Source organism: Bombina bombina, chromosome 4 (assembly GCF_027579735.1).
Source record: "Bombina bombina isolate aBomBom1 chromosome 4, aBomBom1.pri, whole genome shotgun sequence".
Classification (NCBI taxonomy): domain Eukaryota; kingdom Metazoa; phylum Chordata; class Amphibia; order Anura; family Bombinatoridae; genus Bombina; species Bombina bombina.
Genome location: NC_069502.1, coordinates 835,193,859 through 835,214,157, shown reverse-complemented (window position 1 = coordinate 835,214,157; position 20,299 = coordinate 835,193,859). Strand labels below are relative to the sequence as shown.

Sequence of the window (20,299 nt, the reverse complement as noted above, 5' to 3'; positions counted from 1 at the left end):
AAAGTGCATGCCGTGTCCTTCATTCCATTCAAGAGACCAGAAATTCTCTTCTATGGTGGCTTTATCGGCCACATCTGTCCAGGGGAATGCCATTCAGCAGGCCAGACTGGTCAATTGTAACAACAGACGCCAGCCTACTAGGTTGGGGCGCTGTCTGGAATTCTCTGAAGGCTCAGGGACTATGGAATCAGGAGGAGAGTCTTCTTCCAATAAACATTCTGGAATTGAGAGCAGTCCTCAATGCTCTTCTGGCTTGGCCCCAGTTAGCAACTCGGGGGTTCATCAGGTTCCAGTCGGACAACATCACGACTGTAGCTTATATCAACCATCAGGGAGGGACAAGAAGCTCCCTAGCAATGATGGAAGTATCGAAGATAATTCGCTGGGCAGAGTCTCACTCTTGCCACCTGTCTGCAATCCACATCCCGGGAGTGGAGAACTGGGAGGCGGATTTCTTAAGTCGTCACACTTTTCATCCGGGGGAGTGGGAACTTCATCCAGAGATAGATCTCATGGCGTCTCGACAGAACGCCAAGCTTCCGCGCTACGGGTCCAGATCCAGGGATCCGGGAGCGGTCCTGATAGATGCCTTGACAGCACCATGGACCTTCAGGATGGCTCATGTGTTTCCACCTTTCCCGATGCTTCCTCGATTGATTGCCAGAATCAAACAGGAGAAAGCATCAGTGATTCTAATAGCGCCTGCATGGCCACGCAGGACTTGGTATACAGATCTGGTGGACATGTCATTCTGTCCACCTTGGTCGTTACCTCTGAAACAGGACCTTCTGATTCAGGGTCCTTTCAAACATCAAAATCTAACTTCTCTGAAGCTGACTGCTTGGAAATTGAACGCTTGATCTTATCAAAGCGTGGTTTTTCTGAGTCAGTTATTGATACCTTAATACAGGCTAGGAAGCCTGTTACCAGAAAGATTTACCATAAAATATGGCGTAAATACCTATATTGGTGCGAATCCAAAGGTTACTCTTGGAGTAAGGTTAGGATTCCTAGGATATTGTCTTTTCTACAAGAAGGTTTAGAAAAGGGGTTATCCGCTAGTTCCTTAAAGGGACAGATCTCAGCTCTGTCCATTCTGTTACACAAGCGTCTGTCAGAAGTTCCAGACGTTCAGGCTTTTTGTCAGGCTTTGGCCAGGATTAAACCTGTGTTTAAAGCTGTGGCTCCACCATGGAGTTTAAACCTTGTTCTTAACGTTTTACAGGGTGTTCCGTTTGAACCCCTTCATTCCATTGATATAAAGTTGTTATCTTGGAAAGTTCTATTTTTAATGGCTATTTCCTCGGCTCGAAGAGTCTCTGAGTTATCAGCCTTACATTGTGATTCTCCTTATTTGATTTTTCACTCGGATAAGGTAGTTCTGCGTACTAAGCCTGGGTTCTTACCTAAGGTAGTCACTAACAGGAATATCAATCAGGAGATTGTTGTTCCATCCTTGTGCCCAAATCCTTCTTCGAGGAAGGAACGTCTTTTGCACAATCTGGATGTAGTTCGTGCCCTTAAATTTTATTTACAGGCAACTAAAGATTTTCGACAAACGTCTTCCCTGTTTGTCGTTTACTCTGGTCAGAGGAGAGGTCAAAAAGCTTCTGCTACCTCTCTCTCTTTTTGGCTTCGTAGCATAATTCGTTTAGCTTATGAGACTGCTGGACAGCAGCCTCCTGAAAGAATTACAGCTCATTCCACTAGAGCTGTGGCTTCCACTTGGGCCTTTAAGAATGAGGCCTCTGTTGAACAGATTTGCAAGGCTGCAACTTGGTCTTCGCTTCATACTTTTTCCAAATTTTACAAATTTGACACTTTTGCTTCCTCGGAGGCTATTTTTGGGAGAAAGGTTCTTCAGGCAGTGGTTCCTTCTGTATAAAGAGCCTGCCTATCCCTCCCGTCATCCGTGTACTTTTGCTTTGGTATTGGTATCCCACAAGTAATGATGACCCGTGGACTGATCACACTTAACAGAAGAAAACATAATTTATGCTTACCTGATAAATTCCTTTCTTCTGTAGTGTGATCAGTCCACGGCCCGCCCTGTTTTTTAAGGCAGGTAAATATTTTTTAAATTATACTCCAGTCACCACTACACCCTTGGCTTCTCCTTTCTCGTTGGTCCTTGGTCGAATGACTGGAGGTGACGTAGAGGGGAGGAGCTATATAGCAACTCTGCTGGGTGAATCCTCTTGCACTTCCTGTAGGGGAGCAGTTAATATCCCACAAGTAATGATGACCCGTGGACTGATCACACTACAGAAGAAAGGAATTTATCAGGTAAGCATAAATTATGTTTTTTTGCACACAAGCGAAACCGGATGCACGCTAATTGCGGAACTTTGGATACCGCAACCGTGTTAACTTCTTCTCCCCATAGACTCCAATATAGTGCGCTGAAGTTTAAAAAAACACCTATTGCTCACTCACTAACCCGACCGCGTTTAACCCCTTCACTACTGAGACATTCAGAGAAGTACTTGCCCAAAATACCGGAGAATGTTTAGAATTTTTGCTATCACTCAATTTAAACAGAAATAGAGCCTTGCTTTTTTTTATTTACCTGCCAAAAGTATATATATTTTTAAAGTATATAACTCAAGGTATTGATCTAGGCCCATTTTGATATATTTCATGCCACCATTTCACCGCCAAATGCGATCAAATAAAAAAAACTTTAACTTTTTCATAAACTTTGGGTTTTCCACTGAAATTATTTACAAATTGCTTGTGCATACATAGCACAAATGTTTGTTAAAGCTTTTCTGGGATCCCCTTTGTTCAGAAATAGCAGAAATATCTGGCTTTGCCATTGCTTTTTAGTAATTAGAAGGCCGCTAATTGCAGCTGCGCACCACACTTCTGTTATTCCCGGCAGTGAAAGTGTTAATTAAGTAGCTTGTAAGGTTAATTTTAGTTTTAGTGTAGAGATTACCCTCCAACCTGACACTTCCCACCCCCTGATCCCTCCCAAACAGCCCTCCTCCCTCCCACACCCACTAATGGTCACCTTATCTTAAGTACTGGCAGACAGTCTGCCAATGTGAAAATTTAAGGCAATTTTTTTGCTCCGGTTCCATATGCAGGCAGATGCCTGGACCTCAGGAACTATAGCTCTCATCTGTAACTTAACAGCCAAGACTGCTGGAGCTTCGTGAAGCTCCGACGTATATATATACGTTGTGTGGTACGATAGCCAAAGTACCGCACAACATGTGTGTATGTGTGTATATATATATATATATATCTATATATAGACACACATACATACATACATATATATATATATATATATATATATATATATATATATATATATATATATATATAAATACACGCATACACAATTGGGGTTAACCAAGTGAGCTATACGTAACGTGAGTTATGTATATTTTGCATTCCAATACTCTTCACATAGAAGAAAATGTTCTATTAATTGTTAAATATATATTTCTATATATACGATTCATTTGTTTTGTAAAATTTGTATATATATATATATATATATATATATATTAGAAGAAGGGAAAAGGGTAAGGGGAATATTCAAAAGGCGCAACACTCTGGAAAAAATCCCAGTATTATGGGAGTGTTAGGTAAGGGGTATCCGAAAACCGTGTAGTGTGAAAAGAGCACTGCTAACAAGTGGAATAGCACAAAATACTGAATGTAGTGAAATTGATATTAATGGTTATGCTCCAACCATTATATGTGAAATTGTAGGTTTTCACACTGTTATGCTTGTTTTGTACAATAATCAAGTGGTGTATTTGGTCAATAGTCCTAAAATACTTATGTGGGTGTTAATAATGATGTTGTAGCCGCATAACTACTAAAATATCTAATAGACACAATAAACCATAAACTGGAAACATAAAACAAATATAGCAAAAATGATCAGAGTATTAGCATTAAACACTCTACCATACACTTAAAATATTTTGATAACCAAGATATGGCTGAATTATTCGCTATAATAATTGATTAGTGTCTGAATAAAATATGAAATGCAATAAATAATCGTTGCAAATATAACACTAAAAAAGTTCAGGTGAATGTCCAATGTCAGATGGAAACTTCTGTAGCTGTATATAGATGAATATAATGCAATCTGATAGGCAATAACAAGGTAAATCCACGTTCCACAACGTACCCGTTGGGAGTCTACTTACACTCCTTTACCTCAATCTCATGAGGTAAGTGCCGCGTAGTGTATAGATAGTTCTCCTTCCCGGTATCGGTGGTAAGATGGGGTGATGTTCTCTTTCGATACGAAAATTTCTTTCCTGATTTAGGTGAAATCCTTTCTGTAAGGCCTTGGTCAGTCCTGACACTGCAGACCCGTTCCTCTATGTGCAGTATGTAATCGGATGAGAGTTAGTTGACAGGCCGAGCAGTGGATCCTGAGGCCTCAGTGTTTTTCAATAACTGATACCTCCCACGTGAGGTGCTCCTAAACTGCTGGTGAACCGGAGTAGCTGTGTTGATACAAAAACTTTCAGGAAAAAGGAGGCTTAACCCTGAATGCCAATCCACTTTTCAGGGAGGTGTTCAGAGGTCCCAGTGCAACTTGAGCTGTTCCTTCTTCTTGTTTAAAGAGAACTTCCTTGTGGAGGTTGTGGATGTCACCACAACCTCCACAAGGAAGTTCTCTTTAAACAAGAAGAAGGAACAGCTCAAGTTGCACTGGGACCTCTGAACACCTCCCTGAAAAGTGGATTGGCATTCAGGGTTAAGCCTCCTTTTTCCTGCAAGTTTTTGTATCAACACAGCTACTCCGGTTCACCAGCAGTTTAGGAGCACCTCATGTGGGAGGTATCAGTTATTGAAAAACACTGAGGCCTCAGGATCCACTGCTCGGCCTGTCAACTAACTCTCATCCGATTACATACTGCACATAGAGGAACGGGTCTGCAGTGTCAGGACTGACCAAGGCCTTACAGAAAGGATTTCACCTAAATCGGGAAAGAGGGAAAGAAATTTTCGTATCGAAAGAGAACATCACCCCATCTTACCACCGATACCGGGAAGGAGAACTATCTATACACTACGCGGCACTTACCTCATGAGATTGAGGTAAAGGAGTGTAAGTAGACTCCCAACGGGTACGTTGTGGAACGTGGATTTACCTTGTTATTGCCTATCAGATTGCATTATATTAATCTATATACAGCTACAGAAGTTTCCATCTGATATTGGACATTCACCTGAACTTTTTCAGTGTTATATTTGCAACGATTATTTATTGCATTTCATATTTTATTCAGACACTAATCAATTATTATAGCGAATAATTCAGCCATATCTTGGTTATCAAAATATTTTAAGTGTATGGTAGAGTGTTTAATGCTAATACTCTGATCATTTTTGCTATATTTGTTTTATGTTTCCAGTTTATGGTTTATTGTGTCTATTAGATATTTTAGTAGTTATGCGGCTACAACATCATTATTAACACCCACATAAGTATTTTAGGACTATTGACCAAATACACCACTTGATTATTGTACAAAACAAGCATAACAGTGTGAAAACCTACAATTTCACATATAATGGTTGGAGCATAACCATTAATATCAATTTCACTACATTCAGTATTTTGTGCTATTCCACTTGTTAGCAGTGCTCTTTTCACACTACACGGTTTTCGGATACCCCTTACCTAACACTCCCATAATACTGGGATTTTTTCCAGAGTGTTGCGCCTTTTGAATATTCCCCTTACCCTTTTCCCTTCTTCTATTACATTTCATCTATCAGGTTTACTGTTCTTGGGGGCTCAGTTCTCACTGGATAGACATTCATTGGCAGCAAGTTCCTCACTCTCTATTTTCTAGATATATTTTTGGGGTGTTCATACAGCGCCATACCTACACATATCTTTCTGCACATATATATATATATATATATATATATATATATATATATATATATATATATATATATATATATATATATATATATATATATATATTTATATACATATATACACATGTATAAAATGTGTGTGTGTATAAATAAATAATAAAAAAAAAAGCATGTCCTAGCCGGCACTTACACATATAACTATCCGAAGATAATAAATAAATATAAACCCTAAAGGCTACGTGAGTAACGTGGGCCAATCCCAAGGTGACAGGCTCCCTTCGCAATTAGATATCTAGCAATGCATAATGTTAGTTAGGTTAAATTGCATTTCATTTTTACCAAATACATACAGAATATAAAAACATATGACATAAAAAGTGACAAATGCTCAATTAATTAATTAGTGTACTAAACATATAGAAATACAAAACCACCAATGGCCATTGGATACAGATAAATAATCCCCTATAGTAGCTGAAAGGACATCATGTCATAAAAGGTCCGTATATACACGTAGGTGTAGGTGTGTCTGATGTGTCTGAGGAACACTGGGCACAGGTGAGGGTATGTGTGACATGTCTGAGGGACAATGGGTAAAGATGAATGTCTGTGTGTGACATTCAGATATTTTAATTTCCTTGTTCTGTGCTCAAAAGCTGAAATGTGACCGTATTTATTTGATCTGTGCAGGTGATGTTAATATTGAAGTCACACTTAATACTGAACAAACAAATAATCTGTATGTAAAGAGTCAGCGGGATGCTTCTAAGCAGGAAATCAGTGACAATATCAGTACAGGTGAGTGCCCATGTGATGTGTCTGAGGGATACAGATCACCTGGTCCAGTAGGTAGAGGGAAACAATTTTTTATTGGGGTAGAGAGGCTTTTTTTAACTTTTTTCAATTTTTACATCAGGTGATTATGATGCTGTGATTTCCTGTAATTCAGAAGAATCACAAAGTCAGTGGCTAAGAAATATGACTGAAGCGCTAAAGGGCACAGGTGAGTGTATTTCTTCTATAAGGTACGACGAGTCCATGGATTCATCCTTTACTTGTGGGATATTATCCTCCTGCTAACAGGAAGTGGCAAAGAGCACCACAGCAGAGCCTACTCTAAGTACTAGGAAGGTTAAAGTGAAAGAGGTGATAAAATGTTAATTTTTATTTTCTTCAAGCAAGAGTTTTTGATTTTAAATGGTACCGGTGTGTACTATTTACTCTCAGACAGCAGATGGATGAAGATTTCTGCCTGGAGGCTGATGATCTTAGCATTTGTCACTAAGATCCAGAGCAGTTCCCACAGAGGCTGAGGGGTACAAGAAACTTCAGTGTGAGGAACGTTTTCATGCTATATAGCAGTGAGGTATGTTCAGTCGTTTTTTCTGGAGATACTGTGGTATTTCAGAAAGGCTGACAGTATCCCCATGAAGGTAAGGGTAAGCAGTAATCCTAAGAGTTATAGAAGGGTATTACTAAGCTTGCATATGGGGCTAATTAAAAAATGGTTGACACTGAGTTTTGAATGTTTGTGGGCAAATGTTTTGTGAACTGGGAGTGCTGTTAACGTTTTTTGGGCAATAACGTTTTTTGGCAACTTTATTGAGGGTACACTTGGCTTATTTTTTGGGTCTCAGAACCCACATGGCTAGTTTGGAACCGTTCTGGTGCGGTTCATTTAGGCTGACAAAACATTGAGTAAGATGGGCGGGGCCTATTTTCGCGCCTCAGTTGCGCAGTTGTATTTACTAAGCAAGCAGCAAGCTCCAACTCCGGAGGGCCCTTGTAGAAGTATTGGGCCAAATCAAAGCTTTAACCCCATTTTTCCAATCCCTGAGGGCAGGTAGGCGCCACAGCAGGGCTGTGACGAGGTGCTGGGGGTGTTTTTTCCGGATTTAGGCCTTATTGATCTGGTTTTCACAATAAAGGGTTAAATGTTTGTTTTTCTTGTGGGGCAAACTTAACTACACAAATTGAGTCTTATATCAAAAATTTGAAAAGATTGGTGTATTTTAAAGCAGTTTTGCAGAACGTGTATGCTTTTTTTCTCTTAAAGGTGCAGTACCGTTTTTTAAGATTGTTATTTTTTCACTAAATAAAGTGTTTTCAAGCTTGTTTGTGGTCATTACTAGCCTGTTCAACATGTCGGACATTGAGGAAAGTGTTTAGAAGCCATTGTGGAACCCCCAATTAGAATGTGTCCCTCATGCACTGAAAGGTCAATAAATTGCAAAGAACATATTTTAGCTAATAAAAGTATGTCACAGGATGATTCGCAGTCAGAAGGGAATCAGGTTATGCCATCTAATTCTCCCCAAGTGTCACAACCACTAACGCCCGCACAAGCGACGCCAAGTACTTCTAGTGCGTCTAATTCTTTCACCCTGCAAGATATGGCCGCAGTTATGAATACTACCCTCACAGAGGTTTTATCTAAGTTGCCTGGGTTGCAGGGGAAGCGCAGTAGGTCTGGTGTGAGAACAAATGCTGAGCCCTCTGACGCTTTATTAGCCATATCCAATGTACCCTCACAATGTTCTGAGTTGGGGTGAGGGATTTGTTGTCTGAGGGAGAGATTTCTGATTCAGGAAAGATGTTCCCTCAGACAGACTCAGATATGACGGCTTTTAAATTTAAACTAGAACACCTCCGCTTGTTGCTCAGGGAGGTTTTAGCGACTCTGGATGATTGTGACCCTATTGTAGTTCCAGAGAAATTGTGTAAAATGGACAGATATCTAGAGGTTCCTGCCTACACTGATGTTTTTCCGGTCCCTAAGAGGATTTCGGACATTGTAACTAAGGAGTGGGATAGACCAGGTATTCCGTTCGCTCCCCCTCCTACTTTTAAAAAATGTTTCCCATATCAGACACCATGCGGGATTTGTGGCAGACGGTCCCTAAGGTGGAGGGAACTATTTCTACCCTGGCTAAGCGTACAACTATACCTATTGAGGACAGTTGTGCTTTCAAAGATCCTATGGATAAAAAATTAGAGGGTCTCCTAAAGAAAATATTCGTTCATCAGGGTTTTCTTCTGCAACCTATAGCGTGCATTGTTCCTGTAACTACTGCAGCTGCTTTTTGGTTCGAGGCTCTGGAGGAGGCTCTTCAGGTTGAGACCCCATTAGATGATATTCTGGATAGAATTAGGGCTCTCAAGCTAGCTTACAGATGCCGCTTTTCAACTGGCTAAATTAGCGGCAAAGAATTCTGAATAATAAGTTACAGCAGCACTTTGAGCAAAAAGAGTCTCAGGGCATAAAAAGTTAAATTAAAAAATACCTTTATTCCAACATGGTTAAAATAGTACACAGCAAAAAACTCCCTTAGGGAGTTTGTTGCTGTGTACTATTTTAACCATGTTGGAATAAAGGTATTTTTTAATTTTACTTTTTATGCCCTGAGACTCTCTTTGCTCAAAGTGCTGCTGTAACTTACTATTGTGGACTATTTTTCGGCACACCGGCCATTTACATTCAGCAAGCATCCCTGTAACCTGTTTGCTGCTTCGATTAATCCGCCCCCGTTCACCGCTCACGCTGGAATTGCCGCGTCTGTAGCGGCTTGGTTGGTGTGTATCTGGGCAAAGAATTCAGGTTTTGCCATTTTAGCGCGTAGAGTGTTATGGCTTAAGTCCTGGTCTGTTGATGTGTCATCAAAATGTAAGCTTTTAGCCACCCCTTTCAAAAGTAAGACCCTATTCGGGCCTGAACTGAAAGAGATCATTTCAGACATTACTGGAGAAAAAGGCCATGCCCTTCCTCAGGATAAGATTATGCAGATTTATCTCCTCAGATAAATCTGGATCAAGAGACCAGAGACTCTCTTCTTTGGTGGTTGTCACAGGATGATCTGTCCCAGGGAATGTGTTTCCGCAGGCCAGCGTGGGTCATAGTGACGACGGACGCCAGCCTTTTGGGCTGGGGTGCAGTCTGGAATTCCCTGAAAGCACAGGGTTTGTGGACTCAGGAGGAGGCTCTCCTCCCGATAAATAAATTAGAACTGAGAGCGATATTCAACGCGCTTCAGGCGTGGCCTCAGCTGGCTTCGGACAGATTCATAAGATTCCAGTCGGACAATATCACGACTGTAGCATATATCAATCATCAAGGGGGGAACAAAGAGTTCTCTAGCGATGATAGAGGTTACCAAAATAATTCCATGGGCAGAGACTCACTCTTGTCGTCAGACTTTTCATCCGGGGGAGTGGGAACTCCATCCGGAGGTGTTTGCACAATTGATTCAGCAATGGGGCACACCAGAATTGGATCTGATGGCTCGTCAGAACGCCAAACTTCCTTGTTACGGGTCCAGGTCAAGGGATCCTCAGGCAGTACTGATAGATGCTCTAGCAGTACCCTGGTCGTTGAACCTGGCTTATGTGTTTCCACCATTTCCTCTCCTTCCTTGTTTAATTGCCAGAATCAAACAGGAGAGATCATTGGTGATTTTGATAGCACCTGCGTGGCCACGCAGGACTTGGTATGCAGACCTGGTGGACATGTCATCCCTTCCACCATGGACTCTGCCACTGAGACAGGACCTTCTGATTCAAGGTCCGTTCCAGCATCCAAATCTAGTTTCTCTGCGGCTGACTGTCTGGAGATTGAATGCTTGATTTTATCCAAGCGGGGATTCTCTGAGTCGGTCATAGATACCTTGATTCAGGCTCGAAAGTATGTCACTAGGAAAATTTATCATAAGATATGGCGTAAATATCTTTAGTGCGAATCCAAAGGCTACTCATGGAGTAAGATCAGGATTCCTAGGATTTTGTCCTTTCTCCAAGAAGGATTGGAGAAGGGGCTATCAGCTAGTTCCTTATATCTGCTTTATCAATTTTATTGCACAAGCGTCTGGCAGATGTTCCAGACGTTCAGACGTTCTGTCAGGCTTTAGTTAGAATCAAGCCTGTGTTTAAACCTGTTGCTCCGCCATGGAGTTTGAATTTAGTTCTTAAAGTTCTTCAAGGGGTTCCGTTTGAACCTATGCATTCCATAGATATTAAGCTTCTATCTTGGAAAGTTCTGTTTTTAGTTGCTATCTCTTCGGCTCGAAGAGTTTCTGAACTATCTGCATTGCAATGCGACTCACCTTATCTTGTTTTCCATGCTGATAAGGTGGTTTTGTGTACTAAACCTGGATTCCTTCCTAATGTTGTTACTAATAGGAATATTAATCAGGAAATTGTTGTTCCTTCTCTGTGTCCTAATCCTTCCTCTAAGAAGTTTTACTTGCAAGCGACCAAAGATTTCCGTCAAACATCTTCTTTGTTGTCTATTCTGGAAAACGTAGAGGTCAAAAAGCTATGGTGACCTCTCTTTATTTTTGGCTGAAAAGCATCATCCGTTTGGCATATGAGACTGCTGGACAGCAGCCTCCTGAAAGAAATACAGCTCACTCTACAAGAGCGGTGGCTTCCACATGGGCTTTTAAAAATGATGCTTCTGAACAGATTTGTAAGGCTGCGACTTGGTCTTCGCTTCATACCTTTTCCAAATTTTCCAAATTTGATACTTTTGCTTCTTCGGATGCTATTTTTGGGAGAAAAGTCCTTCAAGCAGTGGTACCTTCTGTTTAGCCATCTGTCTTGTCCCTCCCGTTCATCCGTTTCCTATAGCTTTGGTATTGTATCCCACAAGTAAAGTATGAATCCGTGGACTCGTCGTACCTTATAGAAGAAAAGTAAATTTATGCTTACCTGATAAATTAATTTCTTCTATGGTACGAGGAGTCCACGGCCCGCCCTGTCATTTTAAGACAGATTATATTTTTTTATTTTAAACTTCAGTCACCTCTGCACCTTTTAGTTTCTCCTTTTTCTTCCTGTACCTTCAGTCGAATGACTGGTGGGTGGAGCTAAGGGAGGAGCTATGTAGATCGCTCTGCTGTGGTGCTCTTTGCCACTTCCTGTTAGCAGGAGGATAATATCCCACAAGTAAAGGATGAATCCATGGACTCGTCGTACCATTGAAGAAATTAATTTATCAGGTAGCATAAATTTACTTTGTCTTGTAAGATGTATCGAGTCCACGGATTCATCCTTACTTGTGGGATATTCTCCTTCCCTACAGGACGTGGCAGAGAGAGCACCCACAGCAGAGCTGTCTATATAGCTCCCCCCTTAGCTCCACCCCCCAGTCATTCTCTCTGCCTGCTTAACTGCTAGGAAGGGCAAAGAGCTATGTGGTGACTAAAATGTTAGTTTTTTTACTTCTCAAGCAAAAGTTTATTATTTTAAATGGTACCGGTGTGTACTATTTACTCTCTGGCAGAAAAGGGATGAAGATTTCTGCAAGGAGGATGATGATCTTAGCACTTTGTAACTAAGATCCACTGCTGTTCTCACAAGGCCTGAAGAGTATTGGAAAACTTCAGTTGGGACAACAGTTTGCAGGCTAAGCTGCATATGAGGTATGTTCAGTCTATATTTTTCTAGACAGACTGTGTTAATTCTAGAAAAGGCTGGCAATATCCCTATGAGGGAAGGGTAAGCTGTATTCAGTTTTGTAACTCACATGGTTAATTAAAAGACACTCTGGTGTTTCTCTGATAGGCCTTAAAACATCGAGTGAGGTGGGAGGGGCCTATTTTCACGCTTCAGTTGCGCAGTTTCCTTTCCTTCCTCGTTACGGGTCCAGGTCCCGGGATCCCAAGGCGGTACTGATAGATGCTCTAGCAGTACCTTGGTCCTTCAATCTGGCCTACGTATTTCCACCACTTCCTCTCCTTCCACGTCTGGTTGCCAGAATCAAGCAGGAGAGAGCTTCGGTGATTCTGATAGCACCTGCGTGGCCACGCAGGACTTGGTATGCAGACCTAGTGGGCATGTCCTCGATTCCACCGTTGACCCTGCCAATGAGGCGGGACCTCTAATCCAAGGTCCGTTCTCACATCCAAATCTAGTTTCTCTGCATCTGACTGCTTGGAGATTGAATGCCTAGTTCTATCAAAGCGTGGGTTCTCTGAGTCGGTCATTGATACTCTGATTCAGGCTAGAAAGCCTGTCACCAGGAAGATCTATCATAAGATTTGGCACAAATATCTTTATTGGTGTGAATCCAAAGGTTACTCATGGAGTAAGATTAGGATTCCTAGAATATTGCCTTTTCTCCAAGAGAGTTTGGAGAAGGGATTATCAGCTAGTTCTCTAAAAGGACAAATATCTGCTTTGTCTTTTCTACTACACAAACGTCTGGCAGATGTCCCAGACGTTCAAACTTTTAGTCAGGCTTTGGTCAGAATTAAGCCTGTATTTAAGCCTGCTGCTCCGCCTTGGAGCCTAAACTTAGTCCTTAGAGTTCTTCAAGGGGTTCCGTTTGAACCTATGCATTCCATACATATTACATTTCTATCTTGGAAAGTTTTGTTCTTAGTTGCTATCTCTTCGGCTTGAAGAGTTTTTGAGCTATCTGCTTTACAGTGCGATTCCCCTTATCTTATTTTCCATTCAGATAAGGTGGTTTTGCGTACCAAACCTGGTTTTCTTCCTAAGGTTGTTTCTAATAAGAATATCAATCAAGAGATTGTTGTTCCTTCTCTGTGTCCTAATCCTTCATCAAAGAAGGAACGTCTGTTGCACAATCTTGATGTGGTTCGTGCTTTAAAGTTCTACTTACAAGCAACCAAAGATTTCCGTCAAACATCTTCATTGTTTGTTGTTTATTCTGGTAAGCAGAGAGGCCAAAAGGCTACGGCTACCTCTCTTTCCTTTTGGCTGAAAAGCATCATCCGTTTGGCCTATGAGACTGCTGGACAGCAGCCTCCTGAAAGAATTACTGCTCATTCTACTAGAGCTGTGGCTTCCACATGGGCTTTTAAAAATGAGGCTTCTGTTGAACAGATTTGTAAGGCGGCGACTTGGTCTTCGCTTCATACTTTTTCCAAATTTGATACTTTTGCTTCTTCGGAGGCTATTTTTGGGAGAAAGGTTCTACAAGCAGTGGTGCCTTCCGTTTAAGGTCCCTGTCTTGTCCCTCCCTTCATCCGTGTCCTAAAGCTTTGGTATTGGTATCCCACAAGTAAGGATGAATCCGTGGACTCGATACATCTTACAAGAGAAAACATAATTTATGCTTACCTGATAAATTTATTTCTCTTGTGATGTATCGAGTCCACGGCCCGCCCTGTTTATTACGACAGGCATATATATTTTTATTTTTTAAACTTTCAGTCACCACTGCACCCTATGGTTTCTCCTTTTTCTTCCTAGCCTTCGGTCGAATGACTGGGGGGTCGAGCTAAAGGGGGAGCTATATAGACAGCTCTGCTGTGAGTGCTCCCTCTGCCACTTCCTGTAGGGAAGGAGAATATCCCACAAGTAAGGATGAATCTGTGGACTCGATACATCACAAGAGAAATAAATTTATCAGGTAAGCATAAATTATGTTTTTTGTGACGTCTGGTGGACACAGAGCACAGTTGAGCGTACATGTGTGACTTTAAGATATTTAAATTTCCTTGTGCAGTGCTAAAAAGCTAAAATGTAGCCATATTTACATGATCTATGCAGGTGATGTTAAGACTGAAGTTACACTTAATGCTGAACAAACAAATGATCTGTATGTAAATAGTCAACTGGAAGCTGTGAAACAGGAAATCAGTGACAATATCAGTACAGGTGAGTGCACGTGTATAATCTGTCTGAGGGATACAGATCACCTGCCCCACTAGGCACAGGGGAGTGTTTATTAGGGGGAAGGAGAGTTTTTGTTTTTTAGAGCCCTTATCTGCTCCCAATTAAACACAAAGGGCTAGATTACGAGTGGAGCGCTAACAGTTAGCTAAAAGTGTCACAAAGCACATCAAAAATACATTGCAAAGTACAGTTACACTCATAATAAATATATTGCATGAAATGTTATAAGGGCTCAAAGATATGAGGTTTTAGGTGTTAGAGGAAAAAAAAGGCATGCAAAGGGCTTTAACATATACATACAAATACATGTCTAAATATGTGTGTATTTATGTGTGTCTATGTATATATGTGTATATATATATATATATATATATATATATATACACATTAATTTTTTTCATGTAATTGGCAAGAGTCCATGAGCTAGTGACGTATAGGATATACAATCCTACCAGGAGGGGCAAAGTTTCCCAAATCTCAAAATGCCTATAAATACACCTCCCACCAAACCAACAACTCAGTTTTACAAACTTTGCCTCCTATGGAGGTGGTGAAGTAAGTTTGTGCTTGATTTTGTTGTTTTCTTCTATGATATGCGCTTCTAAGCATTCTGAAGCCCAATTCCTCTCAGAGTACAGTGTTTGTCAGAGGGATGTGAAGAGAATATCGCCTATTGATTTTATGGTTTCTCTCACGGGAAATCTTTTCAAGGGTTCTCTGTTATCGGTCGTAGGGATTCATCTCCTACCTCCCTTTTCAGATCGACGATATACTCTTATACCATTACCTCTGCTGGTTTGGCTTAATGTGGATTGGTGTCTTTCAGTAAGTATATATCATTATTTAAGACACAATCAGCTATGGTTGGTGCTTTATGTATTTATATAAAGTTCTAAATATATGTATTTACTTATATTTGCCATGAGTCAGGTCTATGTATATTTCCCTTTGCAATTTAGTAGCTTCCGTATGGGAATCATGTTTTAGGAAGTTTTTTTTTTACCTGTGGTTTAGTCTTCTTTTTCAATTTGACTTGTTTTTTAATTCTGTGGGCAAATTAGGCTCGCAAGGGCTCAAAATGCTGTTATTTATTGCCTCATTCTTGGAGCAAGATTTTTTTTTGCGTGAATGTGCGTCTATGATGACGCAAGTTCGTCATTTCCTGCGTCTTAGTTGACGCTAGGTTGTTTGGTGCAAAGTTGTGTCTGTTATGACGCAAGTTGCGTTATTTCCGGATGGTTGTTGGCACCAAAAAAACTTCCTTTTGCATCGTGCGTCATACTTGGCGGCAAAACAAATGTTTGGTTTTATTTTACCCCACTTCCTATATGCTCCTTGCCTTCTTTATGCTCAGAGGGCTATGCTTTTTTGCTTATTTAGCATTTGCATTTTTTCCCAATCCTGAAACTGCTATATGAGGAAATAAGATATTTTTGTTTAAATGTTATTTTTTCTTTTACATTTTACAAGATGTCTCAATCTGATCCTGTCTCAGAAGCTGCTGTAGGAACCATGCTGCCTGAACACAGTTCTACCAAAGCTAAGTGTATCTGTTGTAAGTAGCAGAGATCAAGCCGTCAACCGCAAATACACTGGAATTCCGCAGCGTATTTGTGGCGAGGCTGATTCGCCATAGTTATCAAGCCCTACAGACCGGCAAAAGTAGAATCTAGTGACGTAACATACGATCCGCCGCACTCAGTCCGACACAGATCGATGGTTACGTCACTACATATGTTCCGAACGCAAGTTCGGCACAATCGGACTACTTTTGGAAGTTATCACAGAACAACCATGTACTATTCCGGCCCAGCATACCTGGTTTTCAATCCACCGCCCTGGAGGCGGCGGATCCCATCAGAATCAATGGGAGTCTGACAGCAGCGAAAGCTTATGTTCGCTGCTGCCTGATATCCCATTGATTCCTATGGGAAGTGTCTGCACCTAACACCCTAACATGTACCCCGAGTCTAAACACCCCTAATCTGCCCCCCCTACACCGCCGCCACCTACTTTATACTTATTAACCCCTAAACCGCCACCCGACACCGCTGCCACCTACATTATACGTATTAACCCCTAAACCGCCGGACCCCGCTGCACCCACATTATATCTATTAACCCCTAATCTGCCGCCCCCTATACCTCTGCCACCTACATAAAGTTATTAACCCCTATCCTGCCGATCCTGGATCCCGCCGCAAATAAATTAATTGTTTAACCCCTAAACCGCCGCTCCCGGAGCCCACCGCCACCTACATTACATTTATTAACCCCTAATCTGCCCCCTCTTACACCGCCGCCATTAGCATTATATCTATTAACCCCTAAACCTAAGTCTAACCCTAACACCCCCCTAACTTAAATAAATATTCCTATAATTAAATAAATTATTCCTATTTAAAACTAAATACTTACCTATAAAATAAACCCTAAGATAGCTACAATATAACTAATAGTTACATTGTAGCTAGCTTAGGGTTTATTTTTATTTTACAGGCAACTTTTGTATTATTAACTATTTAATAGCTACCTAGTTAAAATAACTACAAATTTACCTGTAAAATAAATCCTAACCTAAGATTACACCTAACACTATACTACAATTAAATAAATTAAATTAATTAAATACAATTACCTACAATTAAATAAAAATAACTAAAATTAACTAAAGTACAAAAAAAAAACAACTCTAAATTACAGAAAATAATTAAGGTAGGCAAAATCCGATTGGCTGCGGATTGAAGTTCAATCCAATTGGCTGATCCAATCTGTTCCGATCAGCCAATAGAATGCCAGGTCAATCCTATTGGCTGATTTTCCTACCTTAATTCCGATTGGCTGATAGAATCCTATCAGCCAATCGGAATTCAAGGGATGCCGTCTTGGATGACGTCATTTAAAGGAACCGTCATTCGTCGTTTAGTCGTCTGGATCGATGGATGCTCCGCGTCGGATGTCTTCAAGATGGTGCCGTTCCTCGTCTGATGGAAGAAGATAGAAGATACCGCTTGGATGAAGACTTCTGCCCATCTGGATGACCTCTTCTGGCCGGATTGGATAAAGACTTCTGTCCATCTGGAGGACCACTTCGCCCGGATTCGTTGAGGACTTAGGCCCGGCTGGGTGAAGACAGCTCAAGGTAGGGTGATCTTCAGGGGGTTAGTGTTAGGTTTTTTTAAGGGGGGTTTGGGTGAGTTTTAGAGTAAGGTTGGGTGTGGGTGGTGGGTTTTAATGTTGGGGGGGGTGTATTTCTTATTTTACAGGTAAAAGAACTGATTACTTTGGGGCAATGCCCCGCAAAAAGCCCTTTTAAGCGCTATTTGTAATTTAGTATAGGGTAGGGAATTTTATTATTTTGGGGGGATTTTTTATTTTATTAGGGGGCTTAGATTAGGTGTAATTAGTTTAAACTTCTTGTAATTGTTTTTTATTTTCTGTAATTTAGAGCGTTTTTTTTTGTACTTTAGTTAATTTTAGTTATTTTTATTTAATTGTAGGTAATTGTATTTCATTAATTTAATTTATTTAATTGTAGCATAGTGTTAGGTGTAATTGTAACTTAGGTTAGGATTTATTTTACAGGTAAATTTGTAGTTATTTTAACTAGGTAGCTATTAAATAGTTAATAACTATTTAATAGCTATTGTACCTAGTTAAAATAAATACAAAGTTGCCTGTAAAATAAAAATAAACCCTAAGCTAGCTACAAAGTAACTATTAGTTATATTGTAGCTATTTTAGGATTTATTTTATAGGTAAGTATTTAGTTTTAAATAGGAATAATTTATTTAATTATAGGAATATTTATTTAGATTAATTTAAATAATATTTAAGTTAGGGTTAGACTTAGGTTTAGGGGTTAATATATATAATGTAGGTGGCGGTGGGCTCCGGGAGGGGCGGTTTAGGGGTTAAACAATTAATTTATTTGCGGCGGGGTCCGGGATCGGCAGGATTGGGGTTAATAACTTTATGTAGGTGGCGGCAGTATAGGGGCGGCAGATTAGGGGTTAATAGGTATAATGTAGGTGGCGGCGGGGTACGGGAGCGACAGTTTACGGGTTAATATATTTATTATAGTTGCGGCGGGGTCCGGGAGCGGCGGTTTAGGGGTTAATATATTTATTATAGTTGCGCCGGGGTCCGGGAGCAGTGGTTTAGGGGTTAATAAGTTTATTTAGGTGCGGTGGGCTCCGGGAGCGGCGGTATAGGGGGTAAAACAGTATAATATATTGTGGGTGGTTAGTGACAGGGTAGCAAGAAAGCTGCGAATAAGCCGATGAACAGCGAGATCGATGACTGTTAGCTAACAGTCTGCTGCTCATCGCACTGTACTTGGTGCGCAGCTTTTTGACAGCTTTCTTGATAAATTTGGTGAACAGATCCGCGGCGGCAATGTTAGGCGAGCGTATTGGGGCCGGCAAATGCTAGAAAGTAGACAGCTTGATAAGTAGAGGCCTATATCTCCAGCTGTTGTATGTAACAGTTGTCATGATAAGCTTTTGCATGCCGAAAATTGTTTCTTTTAGTACTAGTACAGTATCTGTTGTTCCTTCAACATCTAATGTACATGAAATCCCTGTTGATATGAAAAATTATATTGCTGATGTGATACAGAAGGCTATGTTTGCTATACCGCCTTCTATTCGTAAAAGATTTTTTTTAAACTTCTCATGATACTGATGAATTTTGTAATGACCGACAACATACTGATATATCCACTTCTGATGAGGATCTCTCTGACTCAGAAGATCCTGCTTCAGACATTGACATTGATAACTCAACTTATCTTTTTAAGATTATATTCGTTCTTTGTTGAAAGAAGTATTGGTTACTTTGGATATTGAGGAGTCTGGTCCTCTTCATAACAAATCCAGTAAACGTTTAAACTCTGTTTATAAACCTCCTGTGATTACTCATTAGGTTTTCCCTGTTCCTGGTGCTATTTCTGATTTGATTGCTAAGGAATGGTCTAAGCCTGGTACTTCTTTTGTTCCTCCTTCTAGGTTTAAAGGTTGTACCCTTTGCCAGTGGCTAATTTAGAGTTTTGGGGAAAAGTCTCTAAGGTTGATGGGGTTATTTCTACTCTTGCAAAGCGTACTACTATTCCTATGGAAGATAGTACTTCTTTTAAGCATCCTTTAGAGAGGAACATTGAATCTTTTCATGGAAAGCTTATTTACATTCTGGCTATATTCTCAGACCTGCCATTTCTATGGCTGATGTTGCGGCTGCATCGGCTTTTTGGTTGGATAGCTTAGCACAATGGGAAAAAGATTCTGATTTGTCTAGCATTGTTCGTTTGCTTCAACAGCGCTAATCATTTTCTATGTGATGCTATTTTTGATATCATCAAGATTGATGTTAAATATATGTCTTTGGCTATTTTAGCTAGATGAGCTTTATGGCTCAAATCATTGAATGCTGACATGGTATCTAAATCTAGGTTACTATCTCTATCATTCCAGGGTAATAATTTATTTGGTTCTCAGTTGGATTCTATTATTTCCACTATTACTGGGGGGAAGGGAGTTTTTTTGCCCCAAGATAAAAAAATCTAAGAGTAAAGCTAAAGCTTCTAATCGGTTTCGTTCCTTTTGTCAGAATAGAGAACAGAAAACCACTGCTTCCCCTAAGGACTCTGGCTCCAATTGGAAGCCATCTTCGAGTTGGAATTAATCCAAGCCTTATAAGAAACTAAAGCCAGCCCCCAAAACTACATGAAGGTGCAGCCCTCAATCCAGTTCTACTGATGGGGGGCAGATTGAAATTCTTTCAAGAC

General features: G+C 40.5%; 1 protein-coding gene across 1 annotated transcript in view; it reads left to right on the top strand.

Annotated features, from left to right (window-relative positions):
- The window catches only part of LOC128657193 (oocyte zinc finger protein XlCOF22-like), a 167,054-nt gene that overhangs the window by 105,111 nt on the left and 41,644 nt on the right, over window positions 1-20,299 (top strand). The window contains exons 9-11 of the mRNA XM_053711444.1: window positions 6,565-6,672; window positions 6,791-6,877; window positions 14,389-14,496. Coding sequence (XP_053567419.1) covers window positions 6,565-6,672; window positions 6,791-6,877; window positions 14,389-14,496 — 303 coding nt within the window. The remainder of the gene's footprint in view (window positions 1-6,564; window positions 6,673-6,790; window positions 6,878-14,388; window positions 14,497-20,299) is intronic.